Source organism: Schistocerca cancellata, chromosome 2 (genome assembly GCF_023864275.1).
Source record: "Schistocerca cancellata isolate TAMUIC-IGC-003103 chromosome 2, iqSchCanc2.1, whole genome shotgun sequence".
Taxonomy (NCBI): domain Eukaryota; kingdom Metazoa; phylum Arthropoda; class Insecta; order Orthoptera; family Acrididae; genus Schistocerca; species Schistocerca cancellata.
In genome coordinates this window covers 296538582-296560623 of record NC_064627.1, presented here as the reverse complement: position 1 = coordinate 296560623, position 22042 = coordinate 296538582, and the positions used below count along the sequence as shown (strand labels likewise).

Here is a 22042-nt window from a genome sequence, read left to right as displayed (position 1 = left end):
ATCAAGTATAGATTTCAGTGCCAAGAAGTCTTTTCTGACAATATTTGTATGGAGTGTAGCCTTGTATGGAAGTGAAACATGGACGATAAATAGTTTAGACAAGAAGAGAATAGAAGCTTTCGAAATGTGGTGCTACAGAAGAATGTGGAAGATTAGATGGGTAGATTACATATGAGGAGGTACTGAATAGAATTGGGCATAACTTGACTAGATAAAGGGATCAGTTAGTAGGACACATTCTGAGTCATCAAGGGATGACCAGTTTAGGGGGGGGGGGGGGGGGAATATGGAGATTAAAAATCATAGAGAGAGACCAAGACATGAATACACTAAGCAGATTCAGAAGGATGTAGGCTGCAGTAATTATTCGGAGATGAAGATACTTGCACAGGATGCAGTAGCATGGAGAGCTGCATCAAAAAGAGTCTGTGGACTGAAGACCAAAACAACAGTGTTTCCATAATGTGTACACATGGTAACGGAGGAATACCAGATATATTAAACAGAGGTTTGCAAGAGTCTCTAGGTTCGCATCCTAACAGATTCTAATGGCCCTTTTCTGTGGTTTGAAAGTGCTATTAGCTGTTTTAGATTTTTTCCAGAAAGTGACTCCATATTTAAGGCAAGAATGGAAGTAGACATGATATGCATTCATTACTGTTTTCTCACTACAGCACAATTTTTGTGAGCAAAGAAGGTAAAATGTCATGCTCTGTTCTGCATTAAGGTATTTAATATGCTTATTCCGTTTTACATTGCTCTGCAGCTAAAGCCCTAGGAATTTGGTTTCAGTACTGTTACAACTAGATAGTGACCAATGGGATAAATATGACCTTGTTTGGAGCATTGTGGAATTTTAGTGCTATGGTTTTTTTACTGTTTATTACAAATTGATTATTCAGTGCCCAGCTGCTAAGTTGTTTTCTGACAGTGTTTACTGGTTGCTGTAATTGTTCTTTGCTGTCTCCTTTTAGTAGAATTGTTGCGGCATCTGCAAATATGATTATTTTATGTACATCCACATTTAAGTTGTGATCATTAATATACAGAAGGAACACAAGAGGTCCCATTAGTGATCCTTGGGGTACACAATATTTAATTTGTTTATAGTCTGATAAGTGTTCGGACACAATTTTGAGATGGATATTTGTGTGCTTGATGCACATTGCCTGCATACAATTGCTCAGGAAGGAATTGATCCAGTTGTTGGACAGACCTCAGCTATTATATTTTCAAGCTTTGACGGCAGAATTTTATAGCCCACCTCATCAAAAGCTTATGACGAGTCAATAAATACTACTATCGACTTCTTTTTCTTGTCCATTAGGCTTAATATGGAATTGATGAACTCATAAATAGCAGTTGTCTTGACCTCTTATTTCTGAATCCATGTTGTTCATTACATAGGATGTTGTTTTTATTTACAAATTTCATAAGTTTGCCTTACATCACTTTTTCTATCACTTTTGAAATGTAGGAGGAAATTTTTATGGCTTTGTAGTTATTTACATTATCTTTATCACGTTTTTCATACACTCGAGTCACTTTACATGATTTCAGAACATCTAGGAAAGTACCTGCCTGAAGTAAGCAGTCGCATAAGTGCAACTATTTCAGTTAGGTTTGATGCACTCTTCTTTAAAATTCATGCACGGACATCATCAATGCCTGCGGAGTTGGAATTTTTTAGTCCTTTAATTGCATTAGCTACTTCATGTTGTGAGATGGAACTGATGTACACTGACCCTCTACAATCACTTATTTTGTATTCATTGTCTTGGGTGCTGTTTTGTAAGCTAGATTGTATCATATTATCAACACCTGTGAAAAAAACTGTTAAAACTGTTGGTACTTGTAAGGGGATTGTTAGTTTTTTATTTTTTGGCGATAGTGTTATATTGTTGCAGGATAACCTGTATTCACCAGATTCTTTTTCTATAACTCTCCACATAGCCTTGTCTTTATTATCTGAATTAGAAATGTATTTTTCATTATGCATAATTTTTGTTGCCCTTACTACATTTCTTAGTATTTTGGAGTATGTTTTGTAGAACACATGTATTTCAATTGACGAATTTTCTGATTTACACACTTCGTGAAGCAGTTTTTCCTTCTGGCAAGAAACCCTTATTCCCCTTGTGATCCAGCTGTTTGAACTAGAATTCCCCCTTATGGTTACAGTTTTCAGCAGGAAAGCAATTTGAAAGAAATGGGCTAATGTATCAATGAAAGTATTGAATTTTTCATTGATATCATCAATTTTGTAAACCTGTGACTACATTTTTCTTTTTGTGATAGTAATGTAATCAAATAAAGGAACACTTCTTGATGTTCTGCAAAATTATATTTATTTGGTCGAGAATCAGCTTTCAGCTTCTTAGGCCATCTTCAGGTGACAATTGAATGTCGCAAACACAGATAAAATGATTTGCCATTTACACGGAAAATACAACTGAGTTTGGTAATTTTATACTAACCTAGTACTCTGTGTCAATATTATGAGAAGGAAAGATGCTACTCAACATATAGTGGAGACGCTGAGTCGCAGATAGGCACAACAAGAAGACTCTCTCTCTCCCTCTCCCTCTCTCTCTCTCTCTCTCTCTCTCTCTCTCACACACACACACACACACACACACACACACACACACACACAAAAACACAACTTGCTCACATGACTGCAGTCTCAGGCAACTGAACGCACACTAGTGTTCTGTGCCCTAAGTTGGTTGATTTCCTTTCCAGTAGGGTCACCTTTCTGCTTTTTTTAAGGACATAAAATCTTCATATTCTACGTTATACGAGTGGTAAGATTGAATCTTTCTTTCTTAATCTCCAGCTTTCCTCATGTTCAGATAATCTGATTGGCATGGCTAAGGCTGACTGACAAATATATACTTTTCCACACTGCTTGCACATGATTTTACACACACCGCTCTGTGCCATAGGGATATAGGTTGTCATTTCTCTTGAATAAAATTTTTGATATGCTGTGGTATTATAAAATGCAGGTCTGTAATTGAGTGACTGTAACCTTTTTGCAAAGTTAACTGAAATTTTGCTGGTATGTGACATGGGACTACAGTTTTTGTAACTGCTGGCTGGTTCCTGTAGGCCAGTGTACAGAAGTAGTGAATTTCACACATTTTCTCTTTTCATAGTGTATTATCCCCCCCCATGAACCATGGACCTTGCCGTTGGTGGGGAGGCTTGCGTGCCTCAGCGATACAGATGGCCGTACCGTAGGTGCAATCACAACGGAGGGGTATCTGTTGAGAGGCCAGACAAACATGTGGTTCCTGAAGAGGGGCAGCAGCCTTTTCAGTAGTTGCAGGGGCAACAGTCTGGATGATTGACTGATCTGGCCTTGTAACATTAACCAAAACGGCCTTTCTGTGCTGGTACTGCGAACGGCTGAAAGCAAGGGGAAACTACAGCCGTAATTTTTCCCGCAGCCGTAATTTTTCCCGAGGACATGCAGCTCTACTGTATGATTAAATGATGATGGCGTCCTCTTGGGTAAAATATTCCGGAGGTAAAATAGTCCCCCATTCGGATCTCCGGGCGGGGACTACTCAAGAGGACGTCGTTATCAGGAGAAAGAAAACTGGCGTTCTACGGATCGGAGCGTGGAATGTCAGATCACTTAATCGGGCAGGTAGGTTAGAAAATTTAAAAAGGGAGATGGATAGGTTAAAGTTAGATATAGTGGGAATTAGTGAAGTTCGGTGGCAGGAGGAACAAGACTTTTGGTCAGGTGATTACAGGGTTATAAATACAAAATCAAATAGGGGTAATGCAGGAGTAGGTTTAATAATGAATAAAAAAATAGGAGTGCGGGTTAGCTACTACAAACAGCATAGTGAACGCATTATTGTGGCCAGGATAGACACAAAGCCCATGCCTACTACAGTAGTACAAGTTTATATGCCAACTAGCTCTGCAGATGATGAAGAAATAGATGAAAGGTATGACGAGATAAAAGAAATTATTCAGGTAGTGAAGGGAGACGAAAATTTAATAGTCATGGGTGACTGGAATTCGTCAGTAGGAAAAGGGAGAGAAGGAAACATAGTAGGTGAATATGGATTGGGGGGAAGGAATGAAAGAGGAAGCCGCCTTGTAGAATTTTGCACAGAGCATAACTTAATCATAGCTAACACTTGGTTCAAGAATCATGAAAGGAGGCTGTATACATGGAAGAAGCCTGGAGATACTGACAGGTTTCAGATAGATTATATAATGGTAAGACAGAGATTTAGGAACCAGGTTTTAAATTGTAAGGCATTTCCTGGGGCAGATGTAGATTCTGACCACAATCTATTGGTTATGAACTGCAGATTGAAACTGAAGAAACTGCAAAAAGGTGGGAATTTAAGGAGATGGGACCTGGATAAACTGAAAGAACCAGAGGTTGTAGAGAGTTTCAGGGAGAGCATTAGGGAACAATTGACTGGAATGGGGGAAAGAAATACAGTAGAAGAAGAATGGGTAGCTCTGAGGGATGAAGTAGTGAAAGCAGCAGACAATCAAGTAGGTAAAAAGATGAGGGCTAATAGAAATCCTTGGGTAACAGAAGAAATATTGAATTTAATTGATGAAAGGAGAAAATATAAAAATGCAGTAAATGAAGCAGGCAAAAAGGAATACAAATGTCTCAAAAATGAAATCAACAGGAAGTGCAAAATGGCTAAGCAGGGATGGCTAGAGGACAAATGTAAGGATGTAGAGGCTTGTCTCACTAGGGGTAAGATAGATATTGCCTACAGGAAAATTAAAGACACCTTTGGAGAGAAGAGAACCACTTGTATGAATATCAAGAGCTCAGATGGCAACCCAGTTCTAAGCAAAGAAGGGAAAGCAGAAAGGTGGAAGGAGTATATAGAGGGTTTATACAAGGGCGATGCTCTTGAGGACAATATTATGGAAATGGTAGAGGATATAGATGAAGATGATATGGGAGATATGATACTGCGTGAAGAGTTTGACAGAGCACTGAAAGACCTGAGTCAAAACAAGGCCCCGGGAGTAGACAACATTCCATTAGAACTACTGATGGCCTCGGGAGAGCCAGTCATGACAAAACTCTACCATCTGGTGAGCACGCTGTATGAGACAGGCGAAATACCCTCAGACTTTAAGAAGAATATAATAATTCCAATCCCAAAGAAAGCAGGTGTTGACAGATGTGAAAGTTACCGAACTATCAGTTTAATAAGTCACAGCTGCAAAATACTAACGCGAATTCTTTACAGACGAATGGAAAAACTGATAGAAACCTACCTCCGGGAAGATCAGTTTGGATTACGTAGAAATGTTGGAACACGTGAGGCAATACTGACCCTACAACTTATCTTAGAAGCTAAATTAGGAAAGGCAAACCTACGTTTCTAGCATTTGTAGACTTAGAGAAAGCTTTTGACAATGTTGACTGGAATACTCTTTCAAATTCTGAAGGTGGCAGGGGTAAAATACAGGGAGCGAAAGGCTATTTACAATTTGTACAGAAACCAGATGGCAGTTATAAGAGTCGAGGGGCATGAAAGGGAAGCAGTAGTTGGGAAAGGAGTGAGACAGGGTTGTAGCCTATCCACGATGTTATTCAATCTGTATATTGAGCAAGCAGTAAAGGAAACAAAAGAAAAATTCGGAGTAGGTATTAAAATTCATGGAGAAGAAGTAAGAACTTTGAGGTTCGCCGATGACATTGTAATTCTGTCAGAGACAGCAAAGGACTTGGAAGAGCAGTTGACTGGAATGGACAGTGTCTTGAAAGGAGGATATAAGATGAACATCAACAAAAGCAAAACGAGGATAATGGAATGTAGTCAAATTAAGTCGGGTGATGCTGAGGGAATTAGATTAGGAAATGAGACACTTAAAGTAGTAAAGGAGTTTTGCTATTTAGGGAGTAAAATAACCGATGATGGTCGAAGTAGAGAGGATATAAAATGTAGACTGGCAATGGCAAGGAAAGCGCTTCTCAAGAAGAGAAATTTGTTAACATCGAATATAGATTTAGGTGTCAGGAAGTCGTTTCTGAAAGTATTTGTATGGAGTGTAGCCATGTATGGAAGTGAGACATGGACGATAACTAGTTTGGACAAGAAGAGAATAGAAGCTTTTGAAATGTGATGCTACAGAAGAATGCTGAAGATAAGGTGGGTAGATCACGTAACTAATGAGGAGGTATTGAATAGGATTGGGGAGAAGAGAAGTTTGTGGCACAACTTGACTAGAAGAAGGGATCGGTTGGTAGGACATGTTCTGAGGCATCGAGGGATCACAAATTTAGCATTGGAGGGCAGCGTGGAGGGTAAAAATCGTAGAGGGAGACCAAGAGATCAATACACTAAGCAGATTCAGAAGGATGTAGGTTGCAGTAGGTACTGGGAGATGAAGAAGCTTGCACAGAATAGAGTAGCATGGAGAGCTGCATCAAACCAGCCTCAGGACTGAAGACCACAACAACAACAGTGTATTATCAATCAGGGCAGAGCCGTAGCCATTGATACTCTGAAGTTCTGTTTGAAAGCAGATTTAGGTAATGGAACAGACATGAGGTGATGCACCATCAAATGGTAAGCTGCAGGTTTGTGGCTCTGTGGGTGGTGGGAGCTTGCAGGAATTTCTGGATGCACAGCTACGATTTTTCTATAAATGTTAAATAATTATCTCCTTATGCTTTTGTTTCTTCTGTGTAAATAATATCTATGTAAGTCAAACTACCACTACTTTCTTCTTTAAAGAATAAGTTAAAAGCGATTATATGTTAAGCCCAATCAACGGAAGGAAATAGAGCTAAAACCAAGGACTTCCCTTGGAGAAAGGCTCAGAAAATACTTTGTATACAGCGGAGATCCCCAACTGAAGATTAAATGTCCTTCACCACATTGCTATGACGGATAAAAGCAAAACACCCCGATAACTCAGATGCCAAACACACACTGGAATGCAAGAGATTAAAAAAGGGCACTGGGTCAGGAAATGAACCATCAGAGGTTGATGAAAATGAACACAAAGTGGTGGGGGCTCACCATGTAAAAAATGACTATGGCTAAAATGGCAGTACCCAATACGGACCTTGCTAAATGATCTCTTCCTGATGAGAGGGCCGAGAGGAGGTTGACCAATCCATTGGGAGAGCTTTAATTCCCCAGAGCTTGTTCACATGAAGAGAAGACTAGCTGTGATGCCAAAATGGCACCATGATAATCTGAAGGAATACAAGAGCTAGCAGGCCAAGGTAGGAGGGCTGCAGCCGTGGTAGCAGTGTCAGCAGCCTCATTTCCCATTGGACCAATGTGCCCAGGATCCCACGTGAACTCATGGTGGCTCCTCAAAAGCAAGCAAGTGGAAGCTTTCTTGGACATGTTGCACTAAGAGATGGACTGTGTACAGCACACAGAGAACCTGAAGGGCTCTGAGAGACTCGGAACATGCGACACAATTAAAAAGCTTGTGTCGCCAGGTGTATTGGATTGTCTGATACAGGGTGAAGAGCTCTGCTATGAAAATCTAGCAGTGGTTCGGAAGCTGATACTGAGAATGGTTGGTGCCTACGACAAAGGCACACCCGACACCATGGTCGGTCTTAGAGCCATCAGTGTACATAAATGTGCTATAGCTAAGTTTTGTGTGAAGGTCAAGAAACATACAGCAATAGAATGAATCCTGAGTAGTGTACTCAGGAAGCAAATGAAATACAAGATGAACACAGGCTGCCGCAAGAAGCCAAGGCGGTGAAGGGTATACTCCCATTAGGAACATAGTAGATAGCATGAGGTTAAGCTACTGGAGCAATAGCTGAAAAGTGAACTCCAGGAAGTAACAGATAAGAAGGGAGCATCCAATACTGGCAATTAAGGGAATCATTGAAAAAAGGGTGCAAGCAACGGGTGGCTAGGCATAGCAGGGAAATGCATGCTTATGCGCTTAGGAGCATATCACATTGATATGACAGTAGTAGTTCAGCAGCTTCTGCATAGACTCAACTAGGCTTGCGTAAACGGCGACAATGGTCAAACATATTCCATGGCAATGGATTGAGCTAAGACAGCTTGAGCTGGAAAGTTGTGCAGAGGAATACACAAAACATCCATAGTCCAGTTTCGATCAGACAAAAGTTCGGTATAAACGAAGGAGGGTACTCCGATACGCTCCCCAGGAAATATCACTCAGGACAAGTAGGACAGTGATGGATTTGATAAGCGTGCGGCCAGCTAGGACACATGGCAGGACCACAAAAGTTTCCAATCAAGCATTAGCAACAGGAATTTTGTAGTGTCAGTGAATGGAAGAGCAACAGGCCCAAGATGTAAAGATGGTGGAAGAAACCCACTGCGTTGCCAGAAATTTATACAAACAGTTTTGTCAATGGAAAAATTGAATGTCACTGTTGACGCTCCACAAATAAAGACAATTGACACATCGCTAAAGACACCACTCTAGGAGACAAGTCCATGGAGAACTGCAATAGATCGCAAAGTCATTAACAAAAAGAAAGCTGGAGATGTCTGATGGGAGACAGTCCATAATAGGGTTAATGGCTGTAGCAAAGTGGACAATGCTCAGGATGAAGCCTTGAGTAACCCCGTTCTCCTGGACAAAGTTGTCTGACAAGGCCAAACCAACATTTACCTTGTAAACTTGGTCTTTAAAAATTCCCAATGGAAATGGCAGCCTCGAAACCTGATGTATATAGAGTACGGAAGATACCAGTACTCCAGCAGGAGTCATAGGCTTTCTCCAAATCATATACCACACCCACCGTCTGCTATTTCCCCAGAAAACCATTCATGACGTGTGGTGACAAAGTAACGAGATGGTCAACTCACAACTGCATGCTCTAAATCCACATTGTGCAGTGGTTAGTAGATTGCGAGATTTGAGTGCCTCCATACCAGCTGGCCATGAATCTATGTTCCATCAAGTTGTAAACACAGCTGATGAGAGAAATGGGGAGTTAGCTAGAAGGAAGGTGTTTTTCCTTACTGGGCTTAGGTATGGATACGACAGTGGTTTCACATCAATATCGGGGAAACATGCCATCAGCCCAAATGTGATTTATGTATGAAGGAGAAAGTGATTGCCTGCAAACGAAAGGTGCTGCAACATCTGAATGTGAACACTGTCCAGGCCTGGGAGGTGTGTGTGTGTGTGGGGGGGGGGGGGGGGGGGGGAGAGAGGTGGTGAGAGGATGGTCAAGTTCCCTCACAGTAAAAAAGGTGGCATTGTAGAGGAGGAGGATATCACCTGAGCCCCCTCCACTCGCTTCCATGGGAGGAAGGTGGCATAATAGTAGGTGGATCTCAAAATCTCCACTAAATATTGGCCCAAGGCATTGGAGATAGCAATAGGGTTCACAATGACATCATATGCTAGGGACAGGCTGGAAATTGGGCAATGAACCTTGGTCCCAGAGAGCTGACACAGGTTGTCCCACACAATGAAAGAGGGAGTGAAACTGTTAAAAGAACCAGTACAGGAAACCCAGCTAGCTTTTTTGCTATCCAGAAGATTGCGACAACAATGCACACAGCTATTTATAACAAATACAGTTGCCGTTGTAGGATGATGGTTAAAAAACATGGAGAGCACGTCTCCACATGTGAATCGGGTTGCAGCATTCCTCGGTCCACCAGGGAACCAGGAGACACAGTGTGGCAAAGAAGAAGTGCAATGTATGGAACAATCTGCGGTGATAAGGATAATGTTTGTAAGGTACTCTACCTGGTCATCATAAATGGGAAAATGTTGTTCGTCAAAGGTCATCAGGCAGGAGTAAAGCTTCCATCTGAACTTAGAAAGCTGCCAATTGGGTTTACACACAGGTGGGGTAGAAGTCAGCAAACAGATAGTGCACAGGAAATGGTGACTTCAGTACGTATCAGAGAGAAAGGACCACTTGAGACGAAGAGCAAGATGGGCACTGCAGAATGAGAGGCCCAAAGAGGTCCAAATGGGAATAGGTGTGTGTGGAGTCATAAAGGAACGTGGATGCTCCAGTGTTAAGTCAGATGAGGTTGAGATGACTGAGGTCAGCCAAGGCAGAAACTCTCGGACAGGTTCTCAAGAGAGTCGCCAAGCAGCAAAAAGAGGCGAGCAAGCTGACGAATAAGCTGTAGTAAGTCTGCCCTGGTGACAGTGAGTGACCTAGGCGTGTTGACACTACAAAGAGAAAAGGTGAAATGAGGAAGAAAAATGCGAACTGCAACAGCTTGCAGCCTGCTGTACAATGCGACGGTTTGGCTGTGGACTTAATCTTGAATGAGCAGCATGCCCCTCCAGGAGATGGAATGTCATCCTTAGAGTGGGAGAAAGGAGGAGAGAAGGGTCAAAGTAGACAGGAAGGACATGCAAAGCGGACAGGAAGGAAAAGTAAGAGGTCAAAGCAGTCGCGAGGATGCAACTTTGTTTCTTGGAGGCAGAAAAAAAACCAGACGCTGTGACTCCAAAAGCAGCTGTAATTCCTCCTAGTTAGATTTAATGCCACAAATGTTCCACTGCAGAAGAGTCATAATGGGGAATGGGGAGGAAGAAAAAAACAAAGAGCAGGCACCTTAGTGGCTGCCAAGTGCCAGCCTTCGAAGAGTCACCAGCAATCTCCTTGGAGTGACCTGCAGACCCAAGGGCAGCAAAATTGTAGGCGCTGGTGAAATGGAGGTCAGCCAGTTGAGGGTATCATGCGACAACACCTTTGAAGAGGATCTCCAAATCGGGAAAGCAGAAGACCATTTGCCTTTGTTTGATTTCTTGGAGCTTTTACGGCTGGCAGACAGAGACTCCGACATTTGTTGGCTGAATGGATATAAAAAGTTTATGAGAGAGTGTTCCTTTTGTCCTTTCCAGCCTGCTGGATGTGTAGCACTTGATTTTGCTGTCAGTGGCGAAGATCTGGTAGCTTGATGCGCAGCTGTAGGAGAAGGAGACAGGGATGCTACGATGATACTGGGCAATTTCACAACTGTAGTGCTGGACTGAAAGTCGCAAGTCTGCTTGGTCATGTCCTTTGTAAAGCAAGGCATAGCAAGAACGATACTACTAGTGCTGGATGGTAAAACACAGGGCTTTTGAGTTGGCATTAACTTTTGTGTGACAGGATAGAGTACTTTTTCCTTCACCTGGATCTCCTGGGTGGCCTGCTCATAAAGATACATGGAACTCTCATGGAATGTGGCAGCGTGTTCACCATTACAACTGATACAGCAGGGAGGAGGAGGAGGCAAGTAAGCACCCTCAAGAACACCTCTACCACAAGTTACATATTTGTCTGTGTTTTGACAGGACACAAGAGTGTGGTTATAATGTTGACACTGGTAGCAACACAATGTGTTTGGAATGTATGGTTGGACAGTGATGACTTTATAGCCTGCCTTAATCTTCAATGGAAGAAATGTGAGAAAAAGAATGTGTGGAGGCACTAACTTTGCATCAACCTTTTACATCACCCAATGGACCTCAGTGACGCCTGATCAGAGAGAGAATGTTGGATTTCCCCCTCAGCCAGACAATCACATAGCAGAGTGCAAATAACATCAGATGAAGAATTCGGCATATGATGGGCCTCTACATGAACAGGATAACTGTGCTTGAAAATCATAATTTGTCTCTAGAAGTACAGTTCCATTGTGTAGGCAAGAACAGGATTTCACAGGGCCTGCAATTGAATCAACACCTTCCTGAATAATAAATGGATTAAACATAGCAAATGACAGATGTCCTGCAGTATGTGACACCATGAGGAACCGAAATGCCTCTGGGAGAATCGCTGAATCTTTAGCCTCTTTGCATTTACGTTAAATAGATGTTTGGCTCATTGCAAACCCCTCGCCCCACGAAAATCCCCCTTGATTGCCAGCGTATCTGATGGCGTACTACTTCTGACTGTGGGACCCCTTAGAGGGGGCTCGCTCATCTTAGATGACTGTTCACACCTCAGGTCACATCTCTCAAACTCCAAACACAGGGTCCATTTGGCAATTGGGAAGGTAATAGCTCAGGCAATCACACCTCCCCGGGCCTGGCCTGTACCAGGGGGTACATGTGAAACCTATCTATAAAATCAGGGTTGAACTACGCATTATCCAGTCACCTGTTAAGCATCAAACATGTGGGCAGGAGTGCACAGGGAGGAAGCAGAAAAAAAGAGAGACATCAAATGCTGAAGCAGAGAGTGAGGTAGTGATGGAGAATGAAGGAAAACGGAAAAAAACAGACAATGGACTGTTCCAATGACGTTCTATCGAATCTTCTGACTGCATTCCCCAAAATTTCCCAAGACATGTTCTACAAGGGAGGCGAAAAAGAATAGCAGGGGACAGACATACAGCATGGAAATGGAAGAAGTGCTGCAAAGGCTGTGGCTGGGTGGTAGCCAAGGACCAACTCACCAGAGTGGTGAGCCCCCTGGAGAGGTCATTATATCTGTGTTTGCAACAGTTAGTTGCCACCTGAAGATGACCTAAGAAACCAAAAGCTGTTTTGTGACCAAATAAATATAACTTTTAAAATGACTTCATACTTGACATGTGAACTCCAACCATGAGAAGTTAATCAGATAAATATAACTTCATAAAACAATAGGAAGTGATTAACTTCTCATGGTTGGGATTCACAGTCATATAATATTTCTTAAAAGACATCATAGTCGCTGTTGACTGTATAAAATATTTATAATAAATATTTTATACAGTCAATTGTGACTATGATGTCTTTTAAGAAACATTAGGAAGTGTTTCCTTATTTAATATTATAGTCATGTTCTGCCAAGTAATGACAAAAATTTCGGTTAATGCAGAGTAATGCCGAGAGAATAGTAAAAGTGAGATACTTCTTAGCTTTTGCAACTAATAGTTCCTTCCTCAGGGAATGGGTTGGGGAAGGGCAGGTCACTCAGACCCCAAGATGAGAGTGACCCATCTTTAATTAGGGCAAGCGTAAACAAAGATGAAGGGAGAAGCGCCAGAGAGAGTTGATCTCAGGTGGTACATTAGTGATTACTGTGCCAGCTTCAGTCCAACGATGATATGGACTGTGTGTGCGTGTGTGTGTGCTAAAATTATTATGTCGCTCTATTTTCTTTCATTATTTTTAATTGCATTATTCATTTCTCTTCCCCCAATCTATCTTTACTTCTCATTCTGCTCTTATCTCTGGAACAGGTGAAGCAATCAGAAATACTGTGCTTTTACACAGTGAGTGTTGTCAACATGAACAGCATCTAGTTCATTCAGTTGAATGTGAACAGCACCATTACAGTCGAGTTGAACTATTGATAAGGTCCTCATAAAGAACTCACAATTGTTCCATAGAGGTACTGGCTTGACTCCAACACATTTTGCTTGCTGCCAATTGGGCTCAATGGGAATGAAGATTTTCAGCCAAACAAATTGAATAATCAGTAATGGCACCAACATAAAACAGAAAAAGGTCAAAAGAAATGGTTATATCTTCAAATAAGTCTGGTTGATGTGGGTTCCATATGTCCACTAATGCTGATTTGTGTTCAGATTGCAAGTCCACTACCACAATAGTGGGACATCTCGCTCACAACTGTAGGATGGTTTCGAATTTCTCCAGATGCAAATGTGCCTCTAGTTGTTTGAGAAGTGTAATTTCATGGGCTGACATTCAGGCATGCTAAAGGAAGTTGTCGTCGCAGAGGAAGAAAGTTTAGGAGGTGAACATCTTTTCAAGACCGAAGTCGTTAGAGAGAGTATTTGCTTGGACTGGCTGAGATCTAGTAAGGAAACCTACAATGGCTATGTTTAAGGAAGCATTCCAGAGTTGCTGAGTGTTATCGGGAAACTACAGTAAACCTAAATTAGGACAGCAGGACAAGGATTTGAAAATTGCTACTCATCAATGTTAATACCAGAGTCTTAAGAACTTTGCCATCTTTCTCTGCACTTGCAATCTCAAATTATGGATGATCAGCTTTTCCGCTTAAAATGGCTTGCCGTATCATGTTACCTGTGCAATCTTTGCTGATATGAAAGTAAAAATTAGCTACTAATGGCTATGATTCATTGAGTTCCAACATTTGTGCACTGCTGAATTTAATGAGTCACATGCTTCCCAGTAAACAGAATATAACAATATTATAAAAAGAAAAGTTGCTACTCGCCATATAGCGGAGATGCTGAGTGGCAGATAGGCACAACAAAAAGACTGTCACAAATGACAGACTGTTAGTCTTCCTGAGGTAATACTGACAAGTTTTTCTCCATATTGTCTCAGACATCATGAAAATCATAATGCAACATTTGGAATCATTTAAATAAAAGTTGCTGGGAACCACATTACCTTTATTAAGGCCTTTAGATTTTGCTGCAATATGCATTGTGAAATACAATCCAATGCTTCACTCATATCTGCAGTTTCAGATACCTCTAAGTTCCAAAGTTTGCATCTTAGCACCTGAATGGGAATTAGTAACCACTCTTCTTTCATCTCATGAACTCTGAAACAGAAGATAATATACTGTACATGTGTAGATTGTAAGAAGGGGCCACACTATAAGGAGTAAGAATTCCCAAGTATTTCAGTAGCTCCCTTAGAGTAAAATCAGCTAACATTATGTAATACATGGAAGGCAAATGATATTGAGAGGAGGTAAAAGTGTGAAGAAGAAGAAGAAGAAGAAGAAGAAGAAGAAGAAGGCGAAAGGCAGTTGTTTAACAAAGCATTATCAAACATATGCAGACCATACCAAGCCCAAAAAAGAATTTCAAAATGGGACAGCAACATTTAAACTGGAGATCCAATAATGCTACAGCCTATCAGATGGGAGATACAAAAGTGAAGTAACAGTTATGTAAGGCTCATGAAGAGGTGATCAAGTTAATAACGATGCAGCTGAGCATCTTAAAAATAAGGGACTAATTAAGGTGAAGAATTATTTACATAAAAGGAAGGAATAATGTTTGCATACGGTTTCTTACACAGTGAAAACAGCTCATACAGAATATCAGTAATGACAGCTTAACAATAATTAAAGTTTAGTACTTGCCTATCTTTAGCAACAGTTTCAATATTTCCATAGTCGACATACTGTATCTGGACTTGATTACCTTGCACACTTACTATAATAGCACGATACCATCTTTTATCAGTGTATTCTGCACAGCAAGGCATACCTACAATAAAAGAAAGAAATTAATATTCATGAACTACATAATCCCAGTGTGTGTGGACTACATTCAAGGAACAAGAAATGCTATATGGCTACTAGTATTAACTGATAATGTTTTCTCAGAACAAAAGCTATGACTTCATCCCATTATGCAATGAATGTAGCAAAATACTAGTAGGCTCTTCAGACTGGTACTGGTGGAAGTTTGTAGTTGACTGCAGCACACCAGATCTCGAACTAAAATGCATATGGCTTTCACATTTGTAGAAACAAACACAAGATGTGATCAAAAAGTAACAGAATCTTTGTTTTTCTTAAAGAATCTTTATTTATTCATCAAAATCAGCTTTCTCCCCTTCAAAGTAATCCCCCTCAGCAGCAGTAAACTTGTGTCAGTGCTTTCTGCAATCTTGGAAGCATTTGTGGAACAAACTTTTCATTACGGTGTTCAGCTCCTTCAGCAATTCTGTTTTTATTTCATCAATGGTTGCAAAATGACGTACTTTGATTGTTTTCTTCAGCCTCGGGAATAGAAAAAAGTTGTGCTGAATACGGTGGCTGAAGCAACATAATGGTTTTGCTTTTTCCAAAAAAATCATGCACAAGTATTGAAGAGTGAGTGGGATCAATATTGTGATGCAATTTCCATGACTGGTTTTGCTACATTTCTGGTCATTTTCTTCAGACTGCTTCATGCAAATGGTTTACAACTTCCAAGTAGTATTCCTTACTGATTGTACCAGCATAAGGTAGAAACTCGTGATACAATCTCCCATTGTAAAATATCTATTAAAATTATTATTTTTTTTAAAAGTGACAAAAATGTTCATATGTGATCAAACTTGTCGAATTTTTTCTGTTTTGGCTATTCAGGGAGGTTCCATTGGGACAACTGGGCTTTGGTTTCAATGTCATACCTTTATATCCATGTTTCATCACCTATCACAAATTCATTAGAAGTTCTGGATCGTTGTCACTTTCATTCAGCAATTCCTGAGAGATGCCTATGTGATGCTGTTTTTGGTTAAAATGGAGCAATTTGGGAGCAAACTTTTCTGTTACATGTTTCATGCCCAAGACACCCAAAAAAATTGTTTAGCATGAGCCAAAGGATATGCCAACATCATCAACAATCTCTCTGATGGCGACATGGCAATTTGCCAGAACCATTTTCTTTACTTCTCTCACATTGTCGTCAGTACACGATGAGCTAGGGCCTCCTGGGCAATCATCATCTTCAACATCTTCTCAACTCTTTGAAACTCTTGTATTTCTCAAAGTAGATTCGCCAAAAGCCACCGTCAACAGTTTGAATTCAGTGCTGCACTTTACTCCATTTTTCAATCAAAATGTAATTTACTTTATTTCTTCCACTATTAATTCTCTTTTTGGATTTACTGTGTTAAGATTTCCCTCTCAAACTCAGTCTCTTGGAATGTGTGTTAATAACCAATTTCATTTTCAGAGTCTAGATTTTGTCCAACAAGACACTTTGACATCCTGCCAGTAAGCCCTGTGGTGAAGACCCTCTCCATCTGACGGGTTCTGGTTCCACCATGATTTCCCAAGAGATTTTCACCACATTCTGGAACTATCACTGTCACTTGTTTCATCTTCAGTGATGTCTCTCTCATAGCTCTCTCCACACTCTTGGAATCATCTTAGCCCAGATGACTTTGGATTTTGAAAATTCTAGATTTCCTTTATGAGATGATCATTATCCATATAGTAGATGTACCTATAAGTTCAATCAACTACTTTTTTCAATGCTTGTGGTTTTTGGTTCCACCTCCCTATATACTTCTTTGTTGTATCTCAATTGAATCTGTTCATCAAGCCATCTGTTGCTTAAGATCTTTCATCGTATTCTACATGTCTTTTAAGCAACTATTCAACTCAAGCTTTTCAATTACTGCACAGGATCTCCTACGCACAGCAATCTTACAAAAGTGACATAATATCTCTGATTAGTTCCTATATTCAGCAATTCTGCATAATTTTATTGTAGATGTTTTTAGTTAGATGGTTAGCTCACTTTAATTTTCAAATAGAGAACCTGGTAACTTCTTGTTCTAGCCTGTCTGCTGAATTACTTCACCAAGCTTCAGTTTCTTGACTGAAACAATCATCCAGTACTCAGTTACACTCCAGTCTAGCCTTTCACTGACATCTATCACGCATTTTGTTTTCTCATAGACGGTTTGTATACTTACTTTCTCTGCAGTTTTTTTAATATGGCTTACCTTTCCAATTGCTGAACTGGTGTTACCAAAAAGACCAATTCATCCAAAAAGAGCCAGACATTCAACAAACACTACTCTGAGTTTGGGACCTAAGTGGACCTTATCTTCATTTCCTTCTTCTTTACTCAGTAATTTTCTACATTCTCAATTGATCCGTTTTAAGATAAAAACTCCAGTTTTGTCAGTTCAAGGACTATCTCAAAGGGCTCTGGAATCTTGTACTGTGTGATGATGACATATTTTGGCATTTTTTTCGAGCTGCCACTTTTCTTGTTGTGTGCTTTTTGACATTATGTACATACTTCTACTGTCATCATTGTAAAACCTGCCCCATGCACCTACTGACCACCAGTTATTCCAGCTCCACCACTGGTAAACTGCACAAGAAAGGCAGACAACAATTAAAAATCATTCAAGCTGTTTACAATAAAACGTGGTTACTATACAGCACTATGTCTAAAATGGCCACTGTTAAACTTCCTGAAACCATGAATGAATAAACACAAGAACTTTTTGCCTTGAGAACATCTTACATCATGACTTATGAGACTTGAGTGCCAATTATACCACACAGACCTGTTCTCCAACATATCCTCTATCCTGCCACCTTCTTGGACTTTCCATTATTTACCCAATTACTTATTATTTTTTTATTTTATTTTCTCCCTCTATATGTTGTATTGATTTCTCTTTCTTTCTTTTCCTCTTTCCTCCTGTGTACCAGTTACATTATTCACTCCACTTTTCATTTCTCTTTTATTTCAATCTATGTTTACTACTCTCACTCATTTCTTTTTATCTTATCACTGAACTGAAGGTGGCTCAATTCTTTCCATTTACTACCTCTGAACACCTACTCTATGATGCTTTATCCTTCAACTTTGTCTGGCTTGAATACCCCCCCCCCCCCCCTTTCTCCTAATCAATTCCTGCCCCATCACTGATGAAGGAACATTTAGTTCCGAAAAGCTAGTTTCATGTTAAGTGTTTTTATTAGCTTGTATGTGTGACTGTGATGGCGGCTGAGTTCTGAGCCCTTGTTGTGTTATGTGGCTAATACCCTTAAATATTCACATCAGAAAGGTGATGTCAAGTACTGGCTTACAATAACGGTTTGTGTGAGCAAAGAGAAGGATTTCTTTTTTTTAAAACTGGTTTTGGAAGAAGGTTTCAGTTGGAGCTGGGTTGTATTCCATGACGAATGGCACCACCACCTAACTGACACCATCACCTAACTGAATTCTGTTGTATTTTTTTTACTAAGTGATATCAATCATTTAACTGTGTTTTAAGGCTGATCTATATGTTTTTGTTTGCATCTCTGAACACAGAATAATTAACAGACTCATTCAGACTAGCAAAAAATGCTTCAGACTTTCACGATACCATCCTATATAGTAGCACATAGTACTACTGTCAAATGTAACTTTTACGGCGCCACTTGTACCATGAACGCTGTTCCAGTTTTTTTTTAAGCCTCCATTTAGAGCACCTAAAAAATTGTGCATCTTCCCATCTTATCACTACTCAAGTCAGTGACTTCTTTCAGTGCCATATACTTCAAAATTACTCTAGGATTACAACAGCAGATCACTGCATGTCATTGGTTCACATCATCATAGCCAATAATTTATTTTTCATAAACATTTCACAACATTTTCTAAAAGGCATTCTTAACTTATATATGATTTTAACTTATATACCTATATCTGGGTTTTCTAGAACTGGTTGGAGTGGTCCATGCAGTTGAATTTCTTTGTCTATTTTGACATAATCATCCCTTGAGTGAACATCCTGCAACAAAATGCACAGTGACTGTGACTCTCTGAGTCAGCATTTATTTTAATTAATTTAAAAAGAATTCATATATTGCAACAGTTGAACACCAAGGCTAATAAAATTATCAAACAGTCCAAGACCTAAAATTTTCTTGACTAACAGCTCCTTCATTAGCATCACATAATGTTGTGTACTTACTTGTGATGCCCCCCACTTCAGTGGAGAAATAATATACTCTGTTGCAGACAACATAGCAATAACATCAACAACCATATGATCACACTCTGGTACTTTAAGAGGAATATATGTCATATTGTGACAAGTTTGTATCAGTTCTGAGTCCTTCTGGAAAAAGAAAAACAATTATTCAGTTTGGGCACAGAGCCTATTACAAAGAACAATACAATAGTTCATAACCTGGAAAAGTATGCAGACTATTTTTAAAATTTCCTGGAGTTATTGTGACATGATCAAAAAGATTTTATTTATCATTAGAATAGTCTAACCTTGATATAACAGTCCGACAAATTTTACTAATTGTAGCATTCTGGTACTGAAAGCTTACACTTTAGGGAGTACACAGAGGGATAGAAAAAAAAATTATGATTGCAGTAAGAACTACTTACCTCCTCCTCCATATCAGCCTTTCCCTTATGGCCTCTCACCTTCTGCAGTTTACCTTGAATATATCCATCAATGATGTCTACTGTTGATCCTTCAAATAATTCTAGCTTATTATCTTCACATAATACCTCCTCTTTTACCTCTAGTGATGTCACAGGGGAATCATTCACTGGGTTTATTTTATGTTCTTTATCACAGTCTGAAATATCTGATGTTTTATTACCAATACTACCTTCTTCCATATCTTTAAATTCTTCACTTTCATCAACAATAATAACACCTGCAGAGATATCAGCACTAGTATCACATTCTTTGTCAGCTTCATATGCATCCAAAGTGTACCGGGCAAATTTTCTTTGCACCATGAAATCCGCTATGTTGTGGTTACGTGGTCCAATAAGCGAAATCTGGAAAAGAAGTTGCAAATACTAGTGGTAAAACTTCTAGTTAATGTATGTTTACAATATATATATAGATTATATAGATACAGAACAATAGGAATTATTTCCTTAAATCTGGCTCATGAAACAGTTTAACATTAGAAAAAAATTTTAAGACTTCTCAAAGAACAAACCATAGGAGTAACATCCAAATTTTTACAAGTTTGTAAATGATCGGCATTCAAGGTAAAATCTTCCATAGGATACACCACCAGAAAAAACAGTAGCAGTATATAAATAACTAAAAGTGTAAGAAGAAATGGCAATAACAAACACAAATAAGTAAATGAAAATAAAACGAAGAATAACAAAAAACTGTGCAATGCATAGATTGGAAAAAAAGAAACTGGGAAGATTCCAAGGAACTCTATAATTACACCAAATCTGGACGCAAGCACTTGGCATTAATTTAAAGCAGCAGTAAGACCAAAATGCCACCTGAAGCCAAATCAATGTGAACTTCAAAATTGACATGAAAGACTTTCTCACAAGCAAAGACTACATCCTACTCTCGTGGCACTAATATAAATTTCCAAGCTGGCAACAGCAAAAAAATTAGCTATATAAACTTAAGGTGCCACAATTCTTCCCATTTCCTATCTCTGAACATCTACTCTCTGATGCTTTCCTCCTTCACAATTTTGGCTGGCTTGAATACAATGGAAAATCCAGGATGGAATAATGACAATATTATGAGAGATAGTTGCTACTCACCATATAGCAGAGATGCTGAGTTGCAGATAGGCACAACAAAAAGTGTGTCAAACAAAGCTTTCAATCAAACAGGCCTACATCAGAAATACACACTCACATAAACTCAACTAACACACACACACGACCACATTCTCTGGCTGCTAAGGCCAGGCTGTGAGAGCAGAGCATGATGGGAAAAGCAAACTAGGTGGTGGGGGTAAGGAGCAGCCTGGGGCAGAGAGAGGGAGAAGGTGGGGCAGCTAAGTGTGATCGGGAGGTTAGATAATGGCCGGGGGAGGGGGAGGAGGCGGCAGAAAAGGAGAGAAGTAAAAAGACTGTGGACGAACCGATGCCATAGAAGGCTGTGTAATGCTGGAGTGGGAACAGGAGGGAGATAGGTGGCTGAAGGACAGTGACTTGCTACGTTTGAGGCAAGGAGGGTTACGGGAACATAGGATATATTGTAGTGAGAGGTCACACCTGCACATTTCAGAAAAACTGTTATTGGTGGTTAAGGATCCAGACGGCACAGGCTGTGATGAAGTCACTGAAATGAAGAACGTTGTGTTTTGGGCAGTGTACTCAGCAACTGGGTGACCTAGCTGTTTCTTGTTCACAGTTTGTTGGTGGCCATCAATGCAGACAGACAGATTTTTGGTTGGTACACGCACATAGAATGCAACACCACGGTTGCAGCTTAACTTGTAGATCATATGACGGGTATCCCAGGTAGCCCTGCTTTTGATGGAATAGGTGATGCTCACGATCACACTGGAGTAGGTGGTGGTGGGAGCATGCACAGGACAGGTCTCACATCTAGAGATATAAACTAAGAGGCAAGGGGTTGGGAGCAGGGGTTTTGTAGGAATGGACAAGGATATTGTGTAGGTTCCGCAGGTGGCACAATCCCACTGTGGGAAGGGTGGGAAGGAAAGTGGGTAGGAGATTCCTCATTTCAGTGCACTGTGAGCAGCAGTCGAAAACTTGGCAGAGAATGTAAATCAGTTGCTCCACTCCTGGGAGATACTGAGTTATGAGGGGAATGCTGTTCTGTGGCCGGATGATGGGAATTTGGCAGGTGGTGGGTGACTGGAGAGATACAACATGGGACATCTGTTTTTGTGTAA

At 40.2% G+C, this 22042-nt stretch overlaps 1 protein-coding gene across 3 annotated transcripts in view; it reads right to left on the bottom strand.

Annotated features, from left to right (window-relative positions):
• LOC126161664 (uncharacterized) overlaps positions 1–22042 on the bottom strand; it is a 496787-nt gene that overhangs the window by 11469 nt on the left and 463276 nt on the right. For 2 of the 3 annotated variants that reach the window (XM_049917659.1, XM_049917661.1), the window contains exons 27-31: positions 19785–20189; positions 19357–19503; positions 19083–19173; positions 15014–15140; positions 14308–14464 (exon numbers count right to left, since the gene is read on the bottom strand). In XM_049917659.1, the coding sequence (XP_049773616.1) occupies positions 14308–14464; positions 15014–15140; positions 19083–19173; positions 19357–19503; positions 19785–20189 (927 nt within the window). The remainder of the gene's footprint in view (positions 1–14307; positions 14465–15013; positions 15141–19082; positions 19174–19356; positions 19504–19784; positions 20190–22042) is intronic. The other variant, XM_049917660.1, reaches the window with a different exon arrangement.